Source organism: Bos indicus, chromosome 7, assembly GCF_029378745.1.
Source record: "Bos indicus isolate NIAB-ARS_2022 breed Sahiwal x Tharparkar chromosome 7, NIAB-ARS_B.indTharparkar_mat_pri_1.0, whole genome shotgun sequence".
Taxonomy (NCBI): domain Eukaryota; kingdom Metazoa; phylum Chordata; class Mammalia; order Artiodactyla; family Bovidae; genus Bos; species Bos indicus.
Window position 1 is genome coordinate 2,953,689 of NC_091766.1, and position 27,875 is coordinate 2,981,563.

Genomic DNA, 27,875 nt, shown 5'->3' on the forward strand with positions numbered 1-27,875 from the left:
GCTTACGTCACCGCCGCGCCAGACCCGCCTGAACCAGCGGGCAAGTAAGTCAGAGCTGCACCGGCCTCGCCGCGCCTCGGAAGGCCGTACGTCAGCGCCGCGAGACCCTGCGCCCGCGGATGACGTCGGGGCGAAGGCACACGAGGAGTGAAAAGTAAGTTTACCTTGACTGTGTACTCACTTCTGGCCAGTGCCGCACCCGTTGGCCTGTGGCGGCCGAGCCGCTGGTCCTCGAGGCCGCTCCGGAGCCGGTGAGGGTGGCAAGTTGGTGCCGAAAAGGCGCCGCGTCGCGCGGGCTTGGAGGGCTTCCTTCAAGGGAGGGTCCGGGCCCTGCCGCTAGCCGCCCTTGAGGGTATCACCTGGGAGGTTTATGGCATTGCGGTTTCCTGTTGAGTCATCTCCTAAGGCGGAAGGAGGCCTGCAGGGAATCTTGACAGGGAGGGCTCTCTTCCTGGGGTCGTAATGTTTGAGACATCAAGTATTCGACATTTGAAGCAACTGGTTTATCACCGCGGAAACCTCAGCTTCCCTGGGAGTCAGGACTTAGTAAGCCGCGGCTGCTCTTTGGTAATCCTTACCTCGCTGCATTTTGTGAGAATGAAATGACCTTGGAAAACAGGTATGAGCTAGTCATCACCGTTTACGTTGCATTCCATCCTCAGAGTGCTTTGTCTGACTCAGTAACCCACCAGAATGGGCCCAGGCCCTGCTGCAGACAGTTTACTGAGTCAAAGTTTTGGGGAGTAGAACTGAGGCATCTGTAGATCAGAGACGTCCCACAGGTAATTCTAATGCCAGGTGAGGGCCGAAAGCCTCATAGATTGTTTGGGCAACACTTGCACTGACCTGGTAAAGTCTGTCCGAGATGGCTTTGTTCCTGCCTGGGATTTGTTGAGAACCGATTAGGTGGAAAGTCCTGTCTTTTAAAAAGATCTTTTATTTCCTTGCCTAGCAGTTGCACACTGAGCCAGTGAATGACCCTAGGCCTTCAGGTGCTGCAGGGGCTCTCAGGAGGAATGTCGGCCAAGGGCAGCCTGCTTCGGTAAGAATGGACTTTCAGGCCCTTTGGGACTCCTGTAATGGGGCCACCCGAAGAATCCCGACTCAACAGCCTTAGGCTTTGCAGCCTTAGTTAAGCCTCCAGAGCCAGCGCGTTTTATCTGGAGAAATACATACAAATACATATGTGTGGGGGTTTCCCTGGTGGCTCAGTCAGTAAAGAATCTGCCTGCAGTGCAGGAGACCCAGGTTTGATTGCTGGGTCGGGAAGATACCCTGGAGAAGGAAGTGGCACCCCACTCCAGTATTCGGGATTTCCTGGGAAATCCCATGGACAGAGGAGTCTGACCAGCTATCGTCCCTGGGGTGGCAAGAGTTGGACATGACTTAATGACTAAATCACCACCACCACATATGTATGGATACCTTAACAGTGTTGAAGGAGGAATGGAAGTGACTTGTGAGTACCTGGCACCAAACTGATGTGGTGGTGGCCACTGTCCTATTCAGAGCCTACAGGCCACGTCTGGAGAAGACCATGGCCTTGGTCTTCTTCCCATCAGACCTCTTCCCATCAGAACTGCCTCCCCATCTGCAAATCTCCCCAAGTGAGTGCTGATGGAGGAGAGAATGAATTCAGGTTTTAAATTGTTTCTGTGGAACCTAGAAAGAAGGATGTAGCACCTGAGCTGTGGGTTAGTATGAAGATGGGGAAGGGACTTGGTTGCAACATTTCCAGAAGGGCCCTTGTGCTGGAAAAGGTTCATGTTGAAACTGCAGCCACTGTTCTGGTGGGAAAGCATTCACTCTTTCCACTCAAGGGTTGGTTCCTGCCCCTTCCAGGAGCCTCCTGAATCACCAACCCCAGATTGTCTGGAGTGGCTGTGCCCTGAGCTCCGTGGTGTTGCTTAGGTACAGGCCCTGCCCAACTCACTGTGGGTTCCTCTGGTGGTGGAGTTCACCCACTTCTTTCTCCCATCTTGCACTTCTGGAGGATTTTGCCAGAATTTACTGAGCACTCAGCTAGGGAGGGTCTGGGACTGATTTCATAGCAAGTAAGATACAGTTCTCTCACCCCAGGCCATCATACTAGTGGAAGAAATGGGCCATCAGTCTGAGGTGTCAGCTGGAAATTGCAGTGGGGTGGCGGGAACCACAGCCAAAGCAGAGGCTGCCATACTGTGGCTGTGCATGGCCTGTGACTGCTTTGTGTAGAGAGAAGTCCTGAAAGTCTGGTGGGAGCTACTGAATTGATGTGAATATCAGGAAACAGATGGATTGAGGTACAATCTGTGGTTCGGAATTCAAGTTTGTATGAAAGCAGGCTGGAAGGGACTCTGGTGTGGGGACGGGTGTCATGTGGCAAGGTTAGGACAGGGAAATCCAGGTCCTAAGTGGATGAGACAAATGTGGCCTCACGTAGCTGGGTTGAGCGGGGTGTGAATAGGCCCTATTCTGTCACCTTAGAGCATGTGCTCTGCACTGTGCAGAAGAGCTGTGTGCCCATCACACTCAGAAGCCAAGTAGACCGAGTGTCTCAGTCGGCTTGGGCTAATGCAGCAGAACACAGACAGGCAGCTTATGAAAACTGGAAGTCTGAGATTAGGGTGCCAGCAGGGTTCTGGTGAACCAGGTTCCTGGTTCAGAGATGGCTGCCTTGTGGTGGTGTCCTCATATGGAGAGAGTTACCTCTCTGGTCTCTTCTTATAAGGGCACCAATCATACTGTGGAGACTCCACCATCATCTAACCCTAATCACCATCCAAAGGTCCTACCTCCTGACACCATCTCACTGGGGTTAGGGCTTCAAGGTGTGAATGGGGACGGGGTGGACTCAAATGGACAGTTCACAACACCAGGTTTGCAGTCCCCTGGAAGTCAGCTTCCCATTCAGTGCTATAGTCTAGCACCATAGCCTTGGGGTCAGGCCTCACCAGAGACCCACCAGGGTTCTGGATGTGGAGTGGAGCTGCTCTGACCACATCCTGCCCTGGTGCGCGTTGCTGTGTGCCCCCACAGGAGCTGGGCTGCGTGGCCACTCTGGCCCTGGCGCCAGCCACTGACCAGCACACGTGTGTCTGCAGCCTGCTCTGGCAGTGTGGGATGACGAGGGCTGCCCCTGAGAGCTGCCGCTACCTGTATACATCCTCTTGGCGGGCTGACTGCAACAGAGCCTCACTCACTCGAGTGCACCGGCAGACCTACGCACGCCTCTACCCTATTCTCCTGGTCAAGCAGGATGGTTCCACCATCCACATCCGTTATCCAGAGCCACGTCGGATACTCACAGTAAGCTTCCTTCCCCGACACTCCCTAGGATCAGGTCCTGGAGGACCTAGCCTGTAGAAACTACTCCTCCAGGAGCTCGTGGGCTTAGAACCCACTGTTGCTGGACTGGGAGGGGAGTGAGTCATGGGTCAGAATTTTTGGTTGAGGAGAGGGAAGAAGGTGACCTGGAATGCACTCCACAGACCAAGGTAAGAAAGCAGTGAGCTGTATGGTTGAAAAAAAGTTTTGAAGCGAGAGAAAACCCACAGAACACATAAAACCTAAACTTATGTGGTAGATGATAACAAGGTGAAGCGGAGACCCTGGGGAACATCCTGGTACCCTCCACCTGAGCCGTGTACACACCCCTTCCTCCCCACAGATGCCTGTGGACCTGGACTCCTTGTCCCCAGAGGAAAGGCGTGCACGATTCCGAAAACGAGAGGGCCAGCTGAAAGAGAAGAAGGAGGAGCCAGAGCTCGCTGACGACTTTGATGTGGAGCAGTACAAGCAGTTTTGGACCAAAAAGTGATGGTGCCTGGAAGCTGCTGTGTCCTAGGGAATGCTGTGGAGCAGGGAGGGGCATGTGTCTTTAAATCATGAGTTGATGAAGCTGTATCTTGTGAAAAGATCAATACAAAGGACATTCAAATAACAGTCTTGACACTGTTGTAAATCCCTCAGAAAACATTTGTTCACCCTACGGATTCAATTCAGGGGTTGGCTAGTGGAGTAGCACTCCTCCACTCACTAGAATTGTTATCATTGAGTCTAATCTGGTCTGCTGTGATGATAAACAGAACTGCACTTGCCCAACAACTAGCTCAGTTTAGTTCAGATACTGACCCATCAGCAGTGACTGCCAACACCTTGGGGGTGACTGAGGCATTCTCTGCGCTGTCGGGGGGAATGAATGCAATGAGGTGTGCTTGCATGCTTCCTCGGAAACTAGACACAGCTGGTCCTCCCGAGGGCGGAGGCCGAGCGTGACAGGCACGACCTGACCTTGGCCGCTCTCCCAGGCAGCCGGCTACCTGATAAGACACCTCCAACAGCTATAGTTGGAAGCCTTCAGTCGTCTCGTGCCTACCCCTCCTCCAGCACAGCCCAGACACGTCCAACAGCTATAGTTGGAAGCCTTCAGTCGTTGTCTCGTGCCTACCCCTCCTCCAGCACAGCCCAGACACCTCCAACAGCTATAGTTGGAAGCCTTCAGTCGTCTCGTGCCTACCCCTCCAGCACAGCCCCGGGAACACGGCACGCAATGGGAACTGTGGCTCTGGGGCGTCACCCACATAATATGATTTATAAAATTGTCGGTCGTGGCAGCGCGATGCTTAGGTACAGCCGCCGCACCTTTCGCAAGTGCAGATGCTGTGTCGCGTCAGTGTGCAGGCGCTCTGGCTAGGACGCCCGGGGCGGGAAGGGGGAGAGTGCGCAAGCGCGCGGGGCTGGCGCGGAAGTGACGTCACCGTGTGCGACGCCGGAGTGGGAGCTGGGACCTGTAGGGCCTTGGTACTTGGAATCCCGGGGAGAGGGCTGCACGTTACCGCAATGTTCGGCTCCAGCCGGGGCGGCGTGCGCGGCGGGCAGGACCAGTTCAGCTGGGAGGATGTGAAGACTGACAAGCAGAGGGAGAACTACCTGGGTGAGTGGGGCGCCGGGACCCGGAGCTCGCGGGCTGTGGGTTCGCCGAGCCGCGGGCCGTGCGGAGGGCTTGGCGTTCTGTTCCCGCAGGCAACTCGCTGATGGCCCCGGTGGGCCGCTGGCAGAAGGGCCGTGACCTCACTTGGTACGCCAAGGGCCGGGCGAACAGCGCTGGGCTGAGCCGGGAGCAGGAATTGGCGGCTGTGAGGCAGGCGGAACAGGAGGCGCTCATGGCAGCGCTGTGAGTGTGCCTCGGGAGCTTGAGTGGGGAGGCGGTGGCGGGGGGTGTTACTTCTGGGTGGGTGCGCGGCGGGGGTGGGTAGGACCGCGGCGTGGCTGGGGGAAGAGGCGAGGCGAGGCTCGCCGTTCCCTGAAGCTCACGCGCGGCCTCCGCAGAGGCTACAAGAACGTAAAGAAGCAGCCCACCGGCCTGAGCAAGGAGGTGAGATGGGCTCATTTGGAGGGTGGGGCTGGGTTGGGGAGGGGGCTGATCCCGCTCTCCAGCGAGCACTTGCACTCCCCTCCACAGGATTTTGTCGAAGTTTGTAAGCGGGAAGGTGGTGACCCCGAAAAGGGAGTGGACCGGCTTCTGGGTCTTGGGAGCTCCAGGTGCGGGGCCGGAGGGGGGGGTCCTCGGGAGCCCCAGGAATCGCGAGGGTGCGGCTTCTTGGGGCTTGGCACTGTCAGCTGCCTAAGGTGGAAACCAGTGCGGGTCATCTAGGCCAACCACTTCTCTAGGGAGGCCTGGGGATGGGGGGCGGCCCTTGTCGTGGGGGTGTTTCACCATAGAGTATTTTACCCACGTTCCCGCAGTGGCTCTGTAGGGCGAGTGGCGCTGTCCCGGGAAGACAAAGAGGCCGCTAAGCTGGGGCTTTCGGTATTCACGGTAATTACTCCCAAATATGCTGGGATCTCATGGTGGGGTGGGAGTCGGTCTGAGCACCTCTTCCAGTTGAGGGCTACGAGGCAGGCCGTCTTTGGGGAGGCTCTCCCAGCTTCTGGCTGGTTCTTCCCTGTCGGTATGCCGGGGCACACTGCACGCCCCCAGAGTGGCATTTCTCGGCAGCACCACCGCGTGGAGAGCAGTCGGCCAGGGACCTCCTTGGCTTTGGCCAAGAAGAAGCTTCGGTCAGAGGAGAAGGTGGAGCCGGGGTAAGGCCCTACCCCCCCAGGGCACAGAACTGCTTTCTCTCAGCATGTTGGCTGCTTCTCCAGTCAGGTTCCCAGCTCCAGCCCTCTTTTTCTTCTGAGGAGCCTTGGGGTGCAGTGAGCCCTAGGGAAGGCTCATGACTGCCCACCAACCCGCAGCAGGGTCAGGGGCACTGGAGGGTGTCAGCACTTGGCCCCAAGAGTGCAGGGGCATCCTAGTGGGAGGGCTGGAAGCAGCAATGAGATTGTCAGGTAGGTGCTGCCCTGCAGACCTTTTGCCATAGTCGTGTCTGTGCTGCTCATGGTAGCTGCTGGCCACACGTGGTACTGAGTTATTCTTAGTGACTTGAGGTTGGAATGGCTACACATGGTCAGTGGCCACTGTGGTCTAGACCCCCCAAAGCCCCAGAGGCTTCTAGCACTCATGCACTCCCCCTTGTAGTCCTGAAAGTCACAGGAAGAGCAGGAAAGAGAAGAAAAAGAAGAGGCACAAGAAAGAGAAAAGAAAAAAAGAAAAGGATCGTGGGAGGCGGCTGGATTCCTCACTGCCCCCTGCTCCCATCCAGTAGGTGCAGCTGCCTAGGGGTGGAGATGAGGTGTGCTTGGCAGGCCGAGCCCCTCAGCCCAGGCATCTCGTGGTCTCCCTAGGCATGACTCTGACTCTTCAACTTGCTGCAAGAAGCGCAGGCACGACAGTGACTGAGGCCCAGGGGTCTGGAGGACTGGCCTGTGGGCGTTACCCCAGGCTCCCAGAGAGGCTTGAAGTCCCTCAGTCGTGTCCAGCTCTTTGTGACCCCATCGACTATAGCCCGCCAGGCTCCTGTCCATGGAATTCTCCAGGCCAGAATACTGAAGAGGCTTAGTTGTGGTCCAGTACGGCTCCTTCTATTTTTCTTTGTATTGACCCACTCTTTGTACTTAAATAAACTTATTTTAAGTGGAAAGTGTCTTATACTAAGAAGAAAGTTGCTGTTGTGTCCTAACAGAAAGTGATGTGTGAAATGCGGTAAATCTTGGGAGTTCCAGGAAGGCCATCTGCAGTCACACTGAGGGGCACTGTCCTTTTGGTGGTCAGCATCCTGGGGTCCCCTGTTGGCCTGGCCCCTGCATCTACTTCAGGTGTACCAAGAGCCCTGGATTATGTGTAGTCAGCAGGGAGGGCGGAGGGACCAAAAGCTGCTCAGCTGCAAGCAGGTGACCGCGCTAGAAGGGGGCAGTCTGGGCTGGGCATCTAGATCATGGGGAAGTGGACTTGTACCTGCAGCCACCCGTGTCTTCCTAGGCCACCAAAGACCTTCTAACCGCTGTCCCACACTTACCCCACCCCCCCACCTCTGCCTGCTGCACAGGCACTGGCTCCCTCCCCCCAGCCCCCATCTCCAAGGCTGAAGGAACACATACGACGTTGCCATCCATAGAAAAAAAGAAAACATCCTACAAACCACACTGTTATGAATAAAGACAAAACCTAGACTGGATTCATTACCGAGGTTCTTGTTTTGCTGCTGATTTTAAAAGAAATGAGAACTGAAAGCAACTCTGTCTTAAAGGCACTCGGCACAGGCTATCAACCTGTTAGAGATCACCATCTAGGGTGCAGCCTGCCTCCTGGGGGAAGGCCAGCTGGACTTTGGCCTACCAAAGTCTGCCCCAGTGGGGAAACAAGGGTGCCAAGAAGGGCTCCACATCAGAGGGGCGACCCCCGCAAAAGCAGGAGGGGGTCTATGGCACAGACACACACATCACCCGGCCAGGCACGTGTCAATTACTGCGGCAGCGACACTGGAGATAGTCCTGCCCCTCCAGAGGACAAGCTGTATGGCCTGGGGGTACCAGAGAGTGGATGTTAGGAAGGGTGTGTGTGTGGGGTCTCCACGCTTGGCCCTGGCCCCTGGGGCATACCCTACATGGTGACCCTGCTGTCCCTCTCATGACTGGGCACTGCAAAGCCTGGGACCAGGGGGCTGGACTGCCAGCAGTGAGACCAATGAGGTGGTTACCACCAGGGCACTGGGACATACACCCGACCACGGCAAAGTGAAGGTGGGGGCGTGGGCAGGGAAGGGATGGGCAGAGCGAGAATGGGGCAAGGCAGAGCAATGCGGCCCTCACTAAGTGAGCAGAAAGTGGCTGTCCTTGCCCAGCTCCCAGAGGGCAGGCTGTCAGGGGCACCCAAACACAGGAGAGCCATGAAATAGTTAAGAGATTTTATTCTAATAGCTGTAATTACAGTGCTTGTTTGTCGAAATGAAAACTGAAAACAAGTATACAAAACAGTTGATTACTAATTGTGTACTGAAAGCAGTAAGAGGTTCCACGACACCAAATAAACCAGCTCTGAGGTTTTCCCCAAGATAAAGTTTAACAGCTCCAGCTTCTTCAGTGTTTATCAAAATACAAAAGAAAGAAGTAGAGGTTATCATCTTCAATGGCAAATCTGGCCCTTGCAGGCTGAGGGGGTAAAAGCACATGTGGACAGGGGCTCTGAGGGGCTGGGGCTCCAGGATGACCACCCGCACTCCTGCTGGTGAGACCCCAGAGAGCCCGGAGCAGGCAAGCAAGGGGGCTGCAGGGCTCCCGCTCCAGCCAGGGCGTCCCAACCAAAGTGCCCATGCTGACCCGAGAAAAGCCCGGGGCGCTTCCAAGGGCTCTGAGAACGGTGGCTGCAGCCTCCACCCCATCTCCTGGGCGGCCATGTATGCACAAATACAAGCACAAACGCTATGGGGTGTGGGAGGACCCGAGACAGAGCAAATCACAGGGACCCTATTGTGACCATGCAGAATGGATATCATGGCTGGTTCTGCCCCGTTTCATGTTCCCAACGGGAAACAGACCACCGGTGGACTGGACTCAGGCCGTTACCGCAGAACCTACATTAGGCACATTTCTCCCTTCTGTGTGTTCAAGTGTTCTCCTTATTTTGTATTTGTAACTATTTTAAAAAATGCACTGAGTTTGGGTTAAAAACCAACCACCAAAATGGATCTCAACACAGATCTAAAGCCCAGAGGAGGAGTATTGGGCTCGTCTGACACACAACTCCTGGATGACCCGTGTGCCTAAAATCCCTTCTCAGTACTAAACAGTGGGTTGATTTTCTTTTTACAATAAAAAAAGCTGAGTAATATTGCATAGGAGTACCAGAAACTGCCTCATTGGGAACAAAAACTATTTACATTAAATAAAAACCCAGCTGCAGGCTGCGTCTGCACATTTACAGCATGGTGAAGCACACTGTGACCGACCGTGGAGACAGCTTCTGGCACTCACACCACAGGGGCACGTTTGCCACATGAGAGTAAAGCGAGGGTAGAAGGAGGGAGTGAGAGGGGAGGAGAGAGGATTACAGCTCATTTCTGGTTCCGGAGCTGATTGGACAGCCAGTCCAGTCCCTCGTAAAGCCCGTCCCCACTGGTGGCACAGGTGGCCTGAATGTACCAGTTCCTGTGGCGCAGAGAGTGCAGGCCCAGCTTGTCCGTGATCTCGGCCGCGTTCATGGCATTAGGGAGGTCCTGGGGGTGACAGCACAGCAGGCGTGGGTCAGGGGGGCTGCATGGAGCCCTTTCCACCTGCCCTGTGACCCCCACCCTGTTCAGACCTCCAGCCCTGAGAGGCTGGCTGCCTGACACGTACCCCCACCGGCACACAGGGTGTTCAGTCACACATACCTGTTTGTTAGCAAACACGAGCAGAACGGCGTCCCTGAGCTCGTCTTCTGCCAACATCCTCATGAGCTCCTCACGGGCCTCATTCACACGCTCTCTGTCATTGCTGTCAACCACAAAGATGAGACCTGCAGAGGGGACAGTAAGCGTGACTGCAGGCACCGGGACACCCCGAGCCCCACTCCTGAGGGGTGTGGTGGGGTAGCTCCCTCTTACCTTGTGTGTTTTGAAAGTAGTGGCGCCACAGAGGCCGGATCTTGTCCTGGCCACCCACGTCCCACACAGTGAAGCTGATGTTCTTGTACTCCACGGTCTCCACGTTGAAGCCTGGAGGAGACCTGGGTGAGCCTATCCCCAGAGCCACCACCACCTCCCAGCCTCCCAAGGCCCAGCGTCCTCACCAATAGTGGGAATGGTGGTCACAATTTCACCCAGCTTCAGTTTGTACAGGATGGTGGTCTTTCCCGCAGCATCTAGGCCCACCATGAGAATGCGCATTTCTTTTTTGCCAAAAAGGCCCTTGAAGAGGTTTGCAAAGATATTCCCCATGCTGCAGACCGGTGGGGGCAACACTGGCCAGAGAAACCTGCAGGAACAAGGAGTCCTGGGGTCTTTTTCTGTGCTGCCCAGGGCCAGGCAAGCAGGAGCAGCTCAGAGACCGCTCACCCAGAGCCAGGCTGAGGCAGCTCCTCCTATCTCAGAAGCTGATGAAATTCTGGTTCCTATCCAAAAGAAAACAGTCCTGCCCACCTACCTCTTGAGCCTCTAATCACTCTTACAAGGCAGTATATGGGAATCTTAGAACAAGGCTGACTGGAATTTGAAGCTGCTGCTGCTGCTAAGTCGCTTCAGTCGTGTCCGACTCTGTGCAACTCCATAGACAGCAGCCCACCAGGCTCTACCATCCCTGGGATTCTCCAGGCAAGAACACTGGAGTGGACTGCCATTTCCTTTTCCAATGCATGAAAGTGAAAAGTGAAAGCGAAGTCGCTCAGTCGTGTCCGACTCTTCTCGACCCCATGGACCACAGCCTACCAGGCTCCTCCATCCATGGGATTCTCCAGGCAAGAGTACTGGAATGGGGTGCCATTGCCTTCTCCTGGAATTTGAAGCAGCTGCTACCATTATCTGAGGAACTTACACCCAAGGCCTTAGGGCAACTTACCTTTAAGTCCTTCAACTTGCCACTCTGGGGTGCAGTAGTGTGGCTTTCAAATGAATGCTAGATTCTCCATAATCTAATGCAGAGTTCTTCAAGGGGCCAGAAACAACCACATCAAGGCCCTACCATGTCTCCCAACTGCCCCAAGTCTCAATGAAGCAGAGTTCAATGGTAAGACAACGAACACCTGAGAACCTAGGAGGGCCCTGGCCGAGACCAAGAGCCAATGCCTCCTAACAAGCTGAGAGCTCAGCACACCCTGCAGGCAGGACCGGGTGAGTGAGAACACCCAGGGCTCAAGAGCAGCACACCAGGGTATTCAGTCCAAGGGTGAGCCCACAGCATGGCCATGTTAGAGAGCACTTTCCCAAGACCTGTGGTCAGCACTGGTCAGAGAGGCGGCCTGTGTGGTGCAGCCACAAGGGTGCAGTGTCTGCCCCGCCCCCACCCCGGCTCTCCTCACTCAGCAGAGCAGACTGGGAGCAGCCACTGAGCTGACTGGACCCAAGGTCAGAGCCCAGGCCCCGACACCCAGACCTGCAGGAAGGGATAAGTGATCACAGAGGAAGGGATCTCCTGTACTGTAAGACCCACGTATGGCCTCTCAACACTCAGTACATTCATCCTTCAACTGTTTTATTTCCAAACAGGGCTTTAGGAAAAAACAGTCACTTTCTCAAATGCTTAGGAATCAGGTGAAGTCAAGCTGTGGAGGGCTGAGCAGCCTTCAGCTAGGCAGATTCTGTGTGAGTGTTGACAGAAAACCAAATGAACCACAGAGAGCTTGTTCTAAGTGATGGGAGATGCTCACACCTAATCACTGGGAGAGTGCTGGTGGTAGCTATTGTCAAGGTTGGGAAAGAGCCTTGCCCTGCATACCTAACCCCCAAGAAATAACTATGAGCTCCCCAGTGTTTGAACTTTGGATGGACACTGCTTGGGTAAGAGGCCAGTCCCATGGAGGACGCAGATATGGGCCTGCCACAGGCACTCCCCACTCCATTCCACCTAGGGGGTGTGCCCCAGATCCCCACTACCCCACGTCAACTCTGATGACAGGCTGACATGGAGCTGCCAGGTCTCCATCGTAAGTTCCTTTCTGCCTTAGTCATCAGTGAGCATTTGGGGACTCTGCACATGTTCCACTCCTTATCCAACTTCCACCCTCTAGTTTCAGCATTCTGACATTTCCTGGCTGAATTACTGCCCTGAGGACTGTCAAATGGTGGTTCTCTATGGAGTCATTCCTTCCAGCTTTAGTCAGCCTTCTACCCAAAGAACCACCATTCTCTTCTCCACATACTGATCCGGTGTGAACTCAGGAATTCCGAGTCTGCTCAGTGGGTCAGACCACCACTCCACTGTGACCTAGGTGCTCCAATGGTCTCAGGGGCATCCAGCGGAGCCCCTTCTAGCAGGCTTCAGTGCTCTGTCAACATTTTAAAATTCTTTTTGGTTTTGAATAATATTACCTATTTATAAAATTAAAATTTAAAAAGATCTTTACTATGGTATTTCCTTTTCGGCAGACAACCACTTTTCCTAAATATATAGAGGATGATAAATTATGGAAAACAGAATGAACGCATATTTATCTCAGCTTATTTCTGAAGTCACTACCAATAAAGACATAAAAGTGATGACTGACTCAAAAGGACAGAGAGAAGGTACAATTCTGGTGGGGTCTGACCCTGACCAAGCACTCACCCTCAGCCCTGCAGGAGAGCCAGGCGACCTTTTTGGAGCAACTGAACCAGGGGTCCTGACTCTGCTCTCCAGTCGGAGGAGGGCACAGGGTGCACTGTTCTAGAAACAGGAATATGGCGAGATCAACAGGGAGGCACACTGCCCCCACAGACCTGCACATGAGACGTGGAGGCCTCGAGGCCAGGACTTAACTCTTACACCTGGAGGCCCCCAAACATCCATGCCCCTATCTCCCTGTAAGAAGCCCCCAATGGAACTGACTGAAACAAAGAATTTGGAGAGAAGCAAGACAGAAGAGAATTTAAAAAGAAAAGTAAACAAACAGAACCCCCAAGCCACACAGCCCTGGCACCAACGTGGTGGGGATCTGGCACCCATCGAACAAGAACAGGGCGTTAGGACAGACATGGCAAAGCTCACAGCCAAAATGAAAAAGACCCCCACACACAAGAAGCTCAAAACAGGGAAACTGGGAGCAACGTATAAGACCAGCATCTCCCTTGGGCTGGTGATGACTTTTGAGACACGGCACCAAAGACATGATCCCATCAAAGAAAGAGCAGCCACTGTGAAAACAGTTTGGAGGTTTCTTACAAAACACTCTGAACATGTAACTCAGCCTTCATGCTCCCAAAGCGGCTGCAAACGAGCAACCACCAGACACCTGCACACTGCTGTTCACAAGTCTTACTCATGACTGCCATAGTCTGGAGGCAACCATGATGTCTTTCAGTAGGTGAATGGCTAAACTGTTTGGTAAATCCGAACAACAGAATGTTATTCAACACTAAAAGAAAAGTGCTAATACACAGATAAATGTATATTATTATTACAGTATAAATGTGCATTAAGTGACAGAAGCCAATCTAAGAATACTATATAGTGTATAATTCCAACTACGTGACATTGTGGAAAAGACAACTGTGGAGACAGTAAACAGATCCTTTCCGTGGCTCTGAGGGGTTGGGAGGGAGGGAGGACGAGCAGGTCGAGCACAGGGCATTCTCAGGGCAGTGAGACTATTCTGTGTGATACGACAGTGGCTGACACACGTCACGATGCGTCTGTCCAAAGCCAGAGAACACACGACAGCAAGAGTGAGCCCTAAGATAACTCTGGGCTCTGAATGACGGTGTGCCAACGCAGGCTCATCAGCTGTAGCGAATGCGCACTCCAGCGGGGACACAGTGAGGAAGGCTGTGTGTTTTCCTCAATCACGTGGCAAACCTAAAACTGTTTCCTGCAAAGAAAGACGCAAACACTGCTCTCCACCTGCAGTTCCGTGTCAACCAAAGTATGGGCTCAGTGAAAGGGCAGGACAAAGAGGTCACAAGTGCAAAGTGTCACACGAGCCTTGTCTCCAGGTCGCCACAGGCAAGGGCAACACTCCCCGCCCCTGCCCAAGGTGACAGAGGAAGGCCTCAACAGCAGCCGGCCCAGGAAGGAGAGCTCCAGGAAAAGAGCAACACATTACCCGTGTGATTTAAACACGGGGCTTGGCAATGCTAAGGGAATTGGGAAAAAATAATGACATACACCCAGAAAAAAACCCAAGAATGAAAATGAAGTCATTTTAAGATTTCTCAAGGGAAAACATAATAAGCCAGTCACCACTTGACTCAGCAGTGAATAATATTTATTTAGTCATGATACTTTGACTGGCACTCCTCGGTACTGGGAAGCCAAGGACAGAACTTGTGGTCTCAAGGGCCAACCCTCAGTGTCCAAAGCTGACATACTTAGAGACAGTATTTGGCACCCTACTCAGAACAGTGAGGCATGAAAGGCTATCCCTGTGAAGCAGGCTGGAAGACTGCTGTCTACATTTGTTTTAGCATTAAGTTCATACAAACTGACACAGAAACCTGGGCACTAGGAGCGAAACCGTTTTCTATGCTTCCCCAGCCCCTACACGGCACTGATGGAGCACTCCAGGAGAACTGGGCCCAGCAGCAAGCCCACACGGCAGGGCAGCCTGAAGATGCAGCCAGCCGCAGCCGCAGCAGGCCAGGGGCCTCCGCTCCCTCCCACCAGCCCGGCGTGTGTGCCCACTCACGGTCCCTGGCCTGCCTTGGCCCTGCAGTCGGCTGAGCCCTAATTATCAATCTGGTCCCTTTCCTCCACACAATTTTTCAACTTACCCAACTTCTGTAGCCCCAAAGGGAAAGTGGGCCATATATTTGGTGGCTGAACCTAGATGGGGATGAGCAGAACTCTGGGCTTCCCTGGTGGCTCAACGGTAAAGAATCTGCCTGCGAGATGCGGGTTTGATCCCTGGGTCAAGAAAGTGCCCTGGAGGAGGGCATGGCAACCCACTCCAAAATTCTTGACTGGAGAATCCCACGGATGGAGGAGTGTGGCGGGCTACAGTCCACAGAGTGGCAAAGAATCAGACACGACTGAAGCGACTGGACACACAGCACAGAACGAACTCCAGGAGACACTACACACAGCGCCTCCCACCATGCAAGCCACCTATCTACATCCACCCTGCGCCTGGTCCAGGGACCCTGTCAGCTCCTGATCTAACGCACTATGTGTCACAGTGGAAAGGCTCAACAGTGACCACAAGAGTTGTTCTGTGGCCTCTCCATACAGGTTCTAACTTTTAGGACATCCAGCCTAAGCCTCTTTCACCCTTTCCTCCACCAGGATCCTTTGCACTCCGGCCAAAACCTGTTTTTCAGGTTCATGGTAACGATCGTATTTGTAAGCAGTGAAGACATTAGCACTGCCCTGCACCTGCCTGAGTTTGCACCTTTGTGCGGGCTCATAAAAAGAGTAACAAAAGATCATCTCTTTCCTGAGACAGAAAGCTCTGAGCAGATGCAGCCCCTTAGGAACATTTTTTTCTTTTTTCTGGTTAGGACCAGAAAAAAGACTGGGTGGCGGTTCAACACTATAGCAAAGAACAGGACACAACTGGCTGGCCACATTCCTATCCGCAAAGATCTACTACTAGGCTACAGGCCAAGGCCAGACAAGATGCCGCCCCAGGAAAGCCAGGAGAGGGAGGGAAAAAATGTAGCTGTGAGTTTACACCTGTTCCACGCCAGTAAATGAATCCAAAGTAACTGGTTTACAGCTGTTAAAGAGAAATATGGATCTCCAAGACCTCTACCTGTGCCCGCTGCATCTCCTAACCAATCTCAGAGGATTCGGGATGAGCGAGGGAAACCTTCCCCTACAGAGCTGTGCAGCTTACTTCTGCAGAAGGAAAATCTGTCACATTTTCTGAAATGGCTAGGAGCTGGTTTATTTAACAGAATCTCTGTAATAACGGCTATCAAGATGACCCAAACTACTGAGAATCATTAAGAAGAATAAATCACTAACCTAGAGCATGGCTTGGGAAATGAAAGTGTGACCCAGGAAGGCAAAAAAATAAATAAATAAACCCCCGTGTTTTCTATTCTGTGCTTCAGACCGGGACAGGCTGCTCTGGTCCCTCTGTAAATAAGAGATCACGTGGGTCTCCCCTACTCAAATGAACAAGCTAAGTGACATCAGAGCTTTTTTTCATTTCATTTTTTTGGGAAGTTTATTAGGTGGAAGTACAGCTCAACAGTTCATAATGTCAGTTTTAATACCTAATTTGAGAAAAAATAATAAAGTGAAGATCTTCCCGAGGAATTGATATACATTATAAAACATTTTCTTTAACTGTTTCATTTATTCTTTTAGCAGAATGAATGTGCTTAGATTATCAACCACTCAAAAGCCTAATTCATCTCTGATGTGTAGGATTTAATTTTAAAGGGGAAGGTCCCCTACTTTCATAAGCGATATGACCACATATTACTATCTGCTACAAACTGACTTTTGTACATCAACTTGGGGTTCCAGCACATCAACAAAATAAAGCCTTAAGGCACTACTCTACTAGTCCAGCACTCCACTTCTGTAGCTCTGACATTTTTCTGCAACTAGTAGAACACCACATACTGTCACTATTTTATACAAATTAGTGTAAGAAAACTGAACATCCCAATACTAATGACAGGTAGATAGGCCTTACAGGCCTAACACAACTCTGACAAAGCCAAGGATCAAGAACATGTTCAGAGGAAGAATATTCAGACTGAGACGCTCAAAGGATATACTTAGGTTGACTGAACTGTATTATACTCAGGTGTACAAAATAATGATCTGATATGTGTATTTATTGTGAAATGATCACCACACAAAGTTTAGTTAACTTCTGTCTCCTCATACAGTCACTCTTTTTTCTTTGTGATGAGAACTTTTAAGATTTCCTCTCTTAGCAACTTTCAAATATACAATACAGTATGGTGAATTAGTCACCATACTGTACCTTACATTTCAGGGTTTATCTATCCTTATAACCAGAAGTTTGTATCTTTTGACCACCTTCACCCATTTCACCTACCTTGACTCTGAACTTTCAATACAAAGAAAAATAATAAATGAAAGAACATGCAAAAACATTCTAGAACAGTGTAATTCTCGCCTGCATCTAAAGGTGAGTTCCCGTGAGACTGATTTTTGTTTTTCACAACAGGACATTCAGGATGTTTTGCAGGAATCAATCAATTAGACACTAGACCTGGTCTCTATGCAGCAGTCACCCCCAGTTCCTGCCCCTAAAGAAGGACGAGTGCAGAAACCCAAAAGCTAGTACAGTGACACCGGAGGGCTGGTCTCCAGTTGCCCTGCAAGTTGCTTCCCAAAGCTGAAGGAGGGGACTTCCGGTCAGGTCTGATTCTCAGGAGGAGCAATCAGTGAAATTCAATTTACATCCCTCTCTGCCATCTTACGGAGAAGGCAATGGCACCCCACTCCAGTACTCTTGCCTGGAAAATCCCATGGATGGAGGAGCCTGGTAGGCTGCAGTCCATGGGGTCACTAAGAGTCGGGCAGGACTGAGTGACTTCATTTTCACTTTTCACTTTCATGCATTGGAGAAGGAAATGGCAACCCACTCCAGTGTTCTTGCCTGGAAAATCCCAGGGACGGGGGAGCCTGGTGGGCTGCCGTCTATGGGGTCGCACAGAGTCGGACACGACTGAAGCAACTTAGCAGCAGCTGCCAGCTTAAGACTCAAGGTGAAATTCTTAAAATGACACCAAGAAATAAGCTTCATTCATGAATAGAGCTCTTGGTATACACTAAAGTGAACATTCAACAGCCACTGTCCAGTGCCTAATGGAGCAAGCACACTAAACCACAAGGCAAACACTGAAACAGCGTAACTGCAATTAACCCTACTTTTCAATAACTGCAAAAGTCAAAGCAGTAACTGATGAACATATTTAGGTTTTGCAGTTCCTTCTCATCCATAGTCTTTAAGTTTTATTTTACTACTTTTTAAAAAAACCATAACTAGACACTTCGATCGACCTGAAATCTACAGATGAGACCAAATAACCAGATGATCTAGCCCCAATGAAAACAATATCCATGTAGGACCTATGAACACAAATGTCACATGGCCTTCACCTGGGGTGAAACAAGGAGTGGGTGATCCCTCCAAGTAGAGGCTTCGCTCAGATGCCCCGTCAGGAGCCTCTCTCACAGCTCTGTGCGTTTGTCCGGGCAGCAGACTCTGGCTGCTCCTTGCTATTTCTTCTCCTGGATTTGTCCCTGAGCTCGAGGCCTTCCGGGGTAAACCTACATTCCTAGTGCCTGGCAGCTACACAGGACCATCCGAGTATGCTCTCTGTGGGATGCAATGGCTTTGCAGGTCCTGCAGACCAGTGCTGGGCACCTGGGCTCTCCACGATGGAGCAGCCGGCACCATGGACCCTAACGAGCATTCATATTTTAGGAGTCAGGGCACATACACCCTGACTCCAAACACACTTAGTCTGAAGAAGTTGTTCCTGGGAGGAAAAAACAATCAAAAGACCCAAAACACAAATTTGCATCAACCTCACAACATTAAGTTCCCTGGTGGCTCAGAGGGTAAAGCGTCTGCCTGTAATGCAGGAGACCTGGGTCCGATCCCTGGGTCGGGAAGATCCCCTGGAGAAGGAAATGGCAACCCGCTCCAGCACTCTTGCCTGGAAAATCCCACGGACTGAGAAGCCTGGTGGGCTACAGTCCATGGGGTCGCAAAGAGTCAGACACGACTGAGCGACATCACTCACTTCACAACATTAAAATGTGCAACAGGGACTTCCTTTGGTGGTCCAGTGGTTAAGAATCGGTCTTCCAATGCAGGAGACTTGAGTTTGAACTCTAGTCAGGGAATTAAGGGATCACGTGCTGCAGGGCAACTAAGCCTGAGCACCACAACGAAGGAGCCCACAAGCTGAAATGAAGACCCCACACAGCCAAATAAATACTAAAACAAAGATGTATAACAGACTAAACAGAAAATGCAGGAAACAAAGCAACTTATGACTAAAATAAAGCAGGATACGAGAAACTACAGGCCACTCTACACCACCTGTGCTGTGCTAAGTCACTTCGGTAGTGTCCGACTCTTCGCAACCCCACGAACTGTAGCCTGCCAGGCTCCTCCACCTATGGATCCTCCAGGCAAGGATACTGGAGTGGGTGGTCATGCCCTCCTCCAGAGGATCTCCCCCTAAACCACCTAGACTCCCTGAAAAGCACCCTACCACTAACTCCTTACTAATTCTGCACATCGGCAATCCTTTGTTCAGATCTTAGCTGTGCTCCCAGTCCCCCTTCACACCGTTCTCCATGTCATGCCCATCAAGCCCTTCACCCAACCTCTGAAGGCGAGTTCAGATGCCACCTTTCACGAGAAAAAGTCCTTTCCTTTCTACGTTTTTCAGTGCGCCCTCGGCACACGGTGGGGTGAAGTCACCACACTCACGGTGAGGAGCAGCTGTGTGATGAGTGCAGCTCTGGGTGCAGAAGCTCCAGACTCAGAGACCAACTGACAGATGTGAAACACGAGTGCGACAGCGACATGCGCACCCTCCCAGCCTCACCTCAACGGTAAACGCTGTCAAACGGCAAAAGACTGACCCACAGCTCCACTGGGGCCCAAAGCGTTAGCGTGTGCACGCAAGGGCATGCACGCGCGCACACACACACATATCTCCAGCTGCTGAAGTCGCAGTCCCCATGATCCTGACAGAAAAAGCAGGCACACCTGTCAAACAGCACAATCCTGTGTTTTAGTTCTAGAAGTAAGAATGAGAAAGAGATGGCAGTTCAGGATTCTGTCGTGAAATAACTCACATTAATTGCTTTCGTCACTCTACTCTAATTATGTCGTCACCACAGATGTGAAGCCTCTGTGGTTTCTGTTCTGGGGTCTTCTCAAAAAGGCTGCCTGCACCTACGGTGCAGACACAGGACCCTCTCCAGGCACGAGGGCAGGGCTCTAGGGAAGCCAGTGTTGCCGAGACCCTTTCCACACCCTTGAAGAAAAAGGGAAGTGCAACCAACTATTAGCTTGTCAAAGTGCCCAGTTCTTCTTCCCCAAAGTTTCTCAGAGTGGCAGGTGTCCCCAACCCCCAGGCTTTTTCAGAACAAGAAAACTTTGTGAACGACTAAAGTGATTAACGGAGCCGCAAAGAGTTGGACATGACTGAGCGACTGAACTGAAAATGATTAAATCAATCTCCAAAACTTGATTTTTTCCTGCAGAGAACTTTCATTTTGAAAACAAAATGTAAAAAAGATCACAGCCCTACCTCTTTTTCTGAGAGATGGGCTTCCCAGAGGACAGAAAACAGGGGAGAGCAGCAATGAGTCAGAGTCTGTTCGATCCTCTACCTCTGACGCCCCCTGCCAGACCCGCCTTCCTGAGACCCCTGTTAGAAGCACCCAGAGATGCTGCACCAGCCCAGGGCACTCAGGACACCCTCGATGGTCTTGCCTGGGAGGCCAAAGTGACTGGGTGGACTTCTCATTGGCCCAAACAGCCAAAGCAACCCTCTCAGTTGGCCTCTTCCTACTCTGCTCACATTTTAAACTGGGGGCAGCCCTGGACTCAGGGAAATTCCATTCACATACCTGCTCCTGCCAGCCTCTGCTTAAAACCTCCCAGCAGTCCCTGGCGCCCCTCTCAGGTGACCAGAGGTCCCATCAGTCCAAGACTTGGTGTCTTGTACTTTCACTCACTAGCACTGCCCCTGTCCAGCCATTCAATCCCAGAGGAATGCAACCCCCTATATGGCACCCCAGCTGAACCTTCCTTTCATCTCCAGACTTATCTCCTATTTCCCCCTCAATTCATGGATCTCCCATCAAAATCTAATCCTCAAATATAAAAGGACCTTCTCTTTCCCACTTTAATCCTGTGCAACTTCCTCCCAGTTCCTCAGACCCAAACCTCAGAGATACCCACAATCCCACTCTGTCCCTCTCACCCCCAAATCTGTTCACTGGCAAGTCCCATCATCTCTTTTTTCGCAAGGTGCTTCCCCGTCACTGTCTGCCTGTGCCTGGTCCTGGCCACCTTATCTCCCGCCCTCTGACATTTCCAAAGCCTGTAGCTTTCACTCCACAAGGTGTTCTTGATGCCAGCAAGAGGGGACTATTAGGAAAGATCAGGGCCAACACTCCCATGCATCTCACAGCATCAGCTCTACCATTCAGAAGGAAGCTAGGAGACAATATAACCAACATACTCACTGGACTGCAAAAAACCCACGCTGCCCCACCTAAAATGTAACTGGGAAATGAAAGACAGTGTCATATGATAAAACGTGACCTTCAACACTGGTCATGACCCCAAGTTCAAGGGAGGCAGGCAGAGAACCACCTAATGAAGACTGCCACAAATGCAGCAGCATCTCAGACACTCAAGGCCTGGTGTGTCCACCAAGTTTTTTTTCCTTCCCCCACCTGGAAACAGAGAACAACTCTTGGTACGATTCTGCAAAGAGCCAAATACAATCACCCTTAATTTACAAGGTAGTTTCATTCCTTGAGAATTCAGAACATCTATTAAAACCAAGGTTCCCTGGCGGCTCAGATGGTAAAGAATCTGCCTGTAATGCAGGAGACCCAGGTTCAATCCCTGGATTGGGAAGATTCCCCTGGAGAAGGGAATGGCAACCCACCCCAGTATTCTTGCCTGGGAAATCCCAAGGACAGAGGAGCCTGGCGGGCTATAGTTCATGGGGTCACAAGAAGTCGGACACGCCTGAGCGACTCACACCTTCAGTTAAAACCATACACACACAAGTTGACTCTGCACATAAACAGAATTAGGTTTAAGAAATAAACAGCTTTTTCCCCTACATGAAAGTCACGCAGAATGCATCCTTGCTTCTAAATATCAGTATTGCCTCCCACCTTTGACAGAGCCCAAAATCATCCCACGCATTTCCAAGATACCCTTTCTGTGGGGCTTCCCCTTCAAGGACCACTGGCACACACCAGCAGGCTTCCCTCCCCTCCTCTGCTCCTAGCAAGTCTCCAAAACCACTAAGCGCACTCCCAGCTAAGGACCTCTGTTGCTGTTTTCCCCTGCAAGGGAGAAGCTTCCTGTTTCTTCCCAAGACCCACAGGAGCCCCTCCTTCACACCTCTGCTCACATGACACTCCTCCCTGTCCCTCCAGACAGGCCTGACTAGCTACACTCAGCGCCCACTGCTCCTTCCGGGCCCCGTGGGCCTGCTTTCCCATTCCACTCTCTGCTGCTGCCCTCCACCTTCCACCCAGCCCTCACCCACCTTCCGTCACTCATCTCCCTATCTCTACTTGTCTTTCTCCACTGGTCACCTCCCTGGGCACCCAAGAGATTCACAGACAAGGAGAGGAGAAAAGAATCACAAAAGAATATTTAAGGGCTTTAAGAATTAAAAAATAGAAAGATTAATCACACACAGTTTTCTAAAAAATTAGTCTGTCAGAAAAAAAAAAAACCTATCAAGTCAATGATGACTCTCACACTGGTGTAAAAGTACCCGTGAGTGTGGTAGAACCCGACCATCTCTCTGACACTCCAGTGAGGAGGAAATACGAGACACAGTTAGCTACTCAGGGCAGACGCGTGCAGCTCAGGAATGCTCAATGCCACAGAAGGGGCGTGAACACAATCTGCTTCCTAAACCTGCCCCGGGGTACCTGCGACTAGTGACTAAGAATACATGTGCACTGATCTCCTCAGGAATTTGCAAGACCTCGTATCACTTTGATGAAGAGAAATGTTAAAAACTGTAATTATTTTAAGCAAATAATAGATTCAATGAGTTAGGAACTGCATGCTCATCTACAGATAATAGAAAACTCCACAGGAAAATGTACTCTTCATAGCAATTTTTAAAGATATCCTTTATTCTGAAACCTGTGCTCAAAATGCTGGCACATCTAACTTTGCCTTTATTCCTACTTTGCACATATGAGTTTAGACAGAATCTTGAAATTGTAAACTGACAGGATACTTAAAACTTCATGCCAAAAAATTTCCAGGGCCTCAGAGACCTAGCACCACTCAACTTTCTGTTTAGCGCCCACATGTAGCACTGCAAACATAATCTGACATACAATACAAACTGAGAGATGCCGGCTATTTTACATATGACTTGCTCTTTGGAGACAAATTCTACCAACTTGCTAGCATCCTTTAGAGGACAAAAACTTACTAAATTCTGAAAACATTAATTAATGTTTCTAAAATATACTCTACATTTTTAACTTCTGGAAATGTGCGTGGATCATAACTGGGGCTTTTGTTAATTTATGCTGTATACTAACAGTCACCTCTGTCGCTTCAGGTGTGTAAAAATGTTTGCCTCCTGAAGAGAATCACTGCCAAGTGCTGTGTGTGTAAAAATCGGCCTGCCTTGTGTGTTTCCTGTCTCTTTCAGTCAGTGAGAAGTCCTATTCTTCCCTTCCTATTTGCCGATGACAGGCTGCTCCGCAGTCTCCAACATATGCAAAAATCAGGAAACGTGGTCTGTTAGGAATATTGAGGTTAGCTCCTTGCAACAGATAGCTTCACTATTTCTACCCACTCATATAAGGAAGCTTATGTGAAAGAACTGGGTGAGGGCCTAACAGACTCTCCCATGAATAAGGAGCTTTGATGTGTTTGTGTTAAATTCTGCCACATTTTTCCTAGCTAATCAGGCCATCTGATCCATCTGAGAATGCTGAAGTACCTTCCAGAATAGTGTTACAGCTGTATAGTTATAACAGGTGCTATATTTTAAAATATTTTTAACAATCACAAAAGAATAAGGATGAAGTACTCCCCTCACCTTGGCTCACACTCTGAAATTAACCAACCCACCTTTCTCACACTCACACATTCCCAAGCCCTCCTTTACTTGCCAGCAGGAAGCATTACACCCAACCCACTGTTAGGTCAAAAACATTTCCAAAAGACCACTTCAGATGGTGCTAGGAGGACATTTCTAATACCATCCACATCAATGAGGAGCAGACAGATCACAAAAGAGGTTAAGTTCTCACCTAATCTTAAGATCCCAAATGAAGGGAATTTTTCATGTTTCTTTTCCAACCTCTGACAGATGTGCATTTTACTTCCTTCATTCTCCTAATCCTACAAAGGTTGGAAGGTCAAAGGGGAGACTATGGAATGCTGTGCACAGAGACAGTCCTAAGTGGTAAAGGAAGCACAGGCTAGATGGGTTTGAACACCAGCTCAGTAAGTGATCACAATCCTCAGGAGAGCTACAGAAATGCTCGGTGAGCCTGACCTGTGATCAAGAGCAGATTTAAATTCAAGTATCAAGGCAACATCCAATTTGAAGAACTCAAAGAAAATTGATTCAACTCTCTCAAACCAAGTTAATATACTATTTATGAACTTACACAAGGGTTTCCCCCACTTTGTTAGGTTTATTCCTAAGGCCATTTGACCATGGAGATCAACTCGAGGGTCCATACTAAATTTTACTAAAGTCAAAGAAAAGTCAAGGTGTACCCTGTTGTAGTTTCAAGCCTGTCGTGATCTTTGGAAAAGGTGGCTTAGCAGGTCTGAACGGCCCCTTCACATTGCGCAAGAGGCAAAGCAATAGCTAAACCACACAATTTAAAAAACCAGAACTGTGAGAAGCACAGAACCAGTTTTTGCTTTCTAACTTTCTTACAATGATAAGCAGACAGCATGTGAGTCAGCTATCATGCAAACCAAATATTTTAAATCTTTCTGAAGTAGCAATTTTGAATACTTGTATCTGAAGTTAGCCATCAGAGGAAACAGATTTGTAATGCCCAAGTGACAAGGATTTGTGTTCAACAGGACATTCCCAGTGAATAGACACGTTACACTCTACCCATTAACTAGAAAAAACCTTTATGGGAGGGAGACAGCACATAGAGTGGCCATATTCGTGACAAACACACACACTCAACTGCTCCTAATCCTGGGCTCAGCAACACCAAACATTCAAAGTTCTTCCAGTTTGGGCTCCTCATGTTGGTTTCTGAAAACTCCCAAGGACACAGCACACGCCATGGCATCTCACACTCCTTCAGACACTCTGCCAAAAACGCAAGAGCAACCATGCAAACAGCCAGCAGGGGGGAAAAAAAAAAAAAACGCTGACCACTAGTTCTGAAACAAGACCAAGAGCTGACTACTCCAACACCAACTGCATCAGTTACGACTACATCAGTTACACAGTTCTCAACAGTGACTTCCGGGGACACCCAAAGCGTTTGAATTGCCCGTCTCCTGCCAGTGATTTCTTGTGCAATTTCGCTAGTTTTCGCTAGAAGCAGCAACTTGGTGTTCTGTTGAGCGCTCAAAAGTGCTCAACTGGTTAACTAATATTTTAAGTACTCTGAAATTGCTTGCCAAGCCTTATTAACAAAGCTACTGTTTTACCGTCCGTAACTGCTTGGACTGGAAAGCGTTAGGACGCTCTGCTAGGGAGGCTGCCTCAACTCCGGCCAGGTCGCGTTATACAGGTAGGTTAAAGATTCACCAGCTCGGAAGTGTATTCTAATCCATGCCAAAGGCACCCAGGAAGCAATCCCGGGGTTGCAGCAATCTTGGATAATGGAGCCCTTCAAAGCGCGTCCATCGAGGGCTTCCTGGGCCATAGGCGCTCCTACTCAGACCCAAGCGCCACAGCACGCGCCTAGGAACCCGGGGCTCCGCCCGGCCTCGCCGGCTCTGTTCTCGGAACAAACAGGAACTGGGCTCAAACCCTGGCCATCGTGTGACCTTGGCCATGTCCCGGGCTGCGGGCCTCAGTTTCCTGGTCCTTGCGACCCCGAGACAGGAGGCCTCGGAGGCGGAGCAAGAAGCGGGGCTTCCTGGAGAGCCCGCGTTGCGGGCCGGACTTCCGGGAGCTCGCCCCGGCCACTCTGGGGGGCTTGGTGGGAGGGTGGCCAGACAGACGCCCTCCCCGGCCCCGACTCAGCCCCCGCCCCAGCTCGGCCCCGACTCGACCCCCATCCCAGCCTAGACCCCTGGCCCAGCATTCCGCACCCACCCTGCCCCGCCCCGCCTAGGTCCCCAGCCCAGCCTGAAGCCCCAGCCCGGCCTAGTCTCGCCTCAACCCCCGGCCTCTATTCTACCCTGGGCCCGCCGGGCCTTGGCTCCCCACCTCGACTCCGCCTCGCCTCGGCCCCCGGCCCAGCCTCACCTCGGCTCTCACATCGCCCCTCGCCCGGCCTGGCCTCACCTCAGCCCCTGTCTCGGCCCTCACCGCCCCGGCTCAGCCTCGCGCTGGGCCTCAACTCGGCCCCCGCCCCCGCCTCGGCCCCAGCCCAGCCTCACCCTCGGCGGCCGCGGCGCAGATGCTGCTCGGAGGCAGGCGTTGGTTTCGCTCCCACAAGATGGCGGCTCTGACGGCGGCCACGTCAGTGCCTGCTGCCGCGGGGGACGCTGGGGAACGGGGCAGTCCCCCCCGCAGTCCCACCCACTCGCCCTTTGCTGTGCGCACGCGCAGACTCTGTGCGGGAGGTAGGGACAGGACCTTGGGTAGGCGACGCCTCGCTCACCGCTGCGCTTGCGCGCGCCCCCCGCGTCCCCAGCGCGCCTAGCCCAGGCAGAGTCCGGCTGCGCCTGCGTGCGCCTGTCGGTGATCTGCCCGGGGGTGAGTTCTCAAGCCCATTTGGCAGATGCAGAGACTGAGTCCCAGGCGGTCCCTGCAGTCCCGGGGCGGCGGTTCTGGGTGCCAACTCCCCTCTCCAGCCTCAGGGACTGGAGGGACCGCAGGGACACACGCTGTCCTGTGCGCGGTCGTGGAGCGACCTGGAGAAGCAAGAGTCAAGATCAAATGGAGAAGGCATCTAGTAGCACGGGTGGAGCAAGTACCTGGGCAGGGAACAGTGCTGCCCTGGGGTGCCACCTGAGCGGGATCCAGGTGACACAGGGGAGCCCTCCTCTGGGAAGCCTCCCTAAGCTGATCAGAAGGGAGAGGGGGGCTACTGTGGTTGCTCTCCGCATTCTCCAGGCTCGGGCCTTACTGTGGCCCCCTGCTTGGGAACTCTCTGTGGCCTGCCGACGTGAGCCCCGTACCATCACTCCACTCCTGCGCTACTTGAACTCTCTCCTGTACTATCCTCCAGCTGCTGTGATGGGAGGCATAGGTGAGATTGCTGGGGCAGCCTTCACTCACTATCTTGCATGTTGTGGAGAGCACGAAGCAGGTCATCACCTGGGCCTTGGTCTAGGGGTCTGCCTCTTGGTCCAGGGACCTCTCTCCTGTACTCCCCACCTACCCACTCCTCTTGGGGCCTCCTTACAGCGCTGGGGTGGCTGGGACCTCACCAGCTCTCCCTGGGGCTGCCCACTACCCCCCAGGCAGCCCTCCTGCACCAAACACTGATGACCTCCTCTTCCGAGAGGCTGAGGGCCCTGGATCTTGGGAGCCAGACGCTTGCTTTGAGCTGCAGCCTCCCCAGCCCTCATCATTTATGGAAGACCTAGCCTGTGCTCCACACCTCAGCTTCTGTCTCCTCATTGCTGTAAACACATCACAGTGCTCACTCAACGTGCGCTCAGGGTTTTGTGTCTCCAGAGAGGGGCACAGAACCTTCTGGTGCTACTGGCTCTCTTCCCTAGAGAACTGACCCACAGCTGCTGCTACTGCTAAGTCACTTCAGTCGTGTCCGACTCTGGGCGACCCCATAGACGGCAGCCCACCAGGCTCCCCCGTCCCTGGGATTCTCCAGGCAAGAACACTGGAGTGGGTTGCCATTTCCTTCTCCAATTCGTGAAAGTGAAGTCGCTCAGTCGTGTCCGACTCTTAGGGACCCCGTGGACTGCAGCCTACCAGGCTCCTCCATCCATGGGATTTTCCAGGCAAGAGTACTGGAGTGGGGTGCCATTGCCTTCTCCAGACCCACAGCTGAATGCCTGCAAATGATTGTGTCCTCAGGAGCGTCCTTAAATAGAC

At 51.8% G+C, this 27,875-nt stretch overlaps 3 protein-coding genes across 9 annotated transcripts; 2 read left to right on the top strand and 1 right to left on the bottom strand.

Annotated features, from left to right (window-relative positions):
* The first annotated feature begins 6 nt into the window (after window positions 1–6).
* MRPL55 (mitochondrial ribosomal protein L55) lies at window positions 7–3,924 on the top strand. 7 transcript variants are annotated; one of them, XM_019963744.2, is made up of 4 exons: window positions 16–154; window positions 953–1,042; window positions 3,084–3,288; window positions 3,650–3,924. In XM_019963744.2, exons 2-4 carry the CDS (start codon window positions 975–977, stop codon window positions 3,797–3,799), a joined length of 423 nt encoding a protein of 140 aa, XP_019819303.1. In that variant the 5' UTR covers window positions 16–154; window positions 953–974; the 3' UTR covers window positions 3,800–3,924. The 7 variants fall into 7 exon arrangements, with proteins under 7 accessions (XP_019819306.1, XP_019819303.1, XP_019819304.1 ...); XM_019963745.2 differs by having other exon boundaries at window positions 956–1,042; XM_019963746.2 differs by having other exon boundaries at window positions 135–251.
* Window positions 3,925–4,727: 803 nt separating this feature from the next.
* Window positions 4,728–7,007, top strand: C7H1orf35 (chromosome 7 C1orf35 homolog). The gene is made up of 8 exons (XM_019963735.2): window positions 4,728–4,915; window positions 5,005–5,155; window positions 5,311–5,356; window positions 5,444–5,523; window positions 5,728–5,800; window positions 5,981–6,066; window positions 6,506–6,628; window positions 6,712–7,007. Exons 1-8 carry the CDS (start codon window positions 4,822–4,824, stop codon window positions 6,764–6,766), a joined length of 708 nt encoding a protein of 235 aa, XP_019819294.2. The 5' UTR covers window positions 4,728–4,821; the 3' UTR covers window positions 6,767–7,007.
* A 1,249-nt stretch (window positions 7,008–8,256) lies between these two features.
* ARF1 (ARF GTPase 1) lies at window positions 8,257–26,397 on the bottom strand. Its single transcript, XM_019963741.2, has 5 exons — window positions 26,252–26,397; window positions 10,133–10,317; window positions 9,948–10,058; window positions 9,735–9,859; window positions 8,257–9,578 (listed from the first exon to the last, which is right to left on the bottom strand). The coding sequence occupies exons 2-5, from the start codon at window positions 10,278–10,280 to the stop codon at window positions 9,417–9,419; spliced, it is 546 nt and encodes a 181-aa protein (XP_019819300.1). The 5' UTR covers window positions 10,281–10,317; window positions 26,252–26,397; the 3' UTR covers window positions 8,257–9,416.
* Window positions 26,398–27,875: the final 1,478 nt, after the last annotated feature.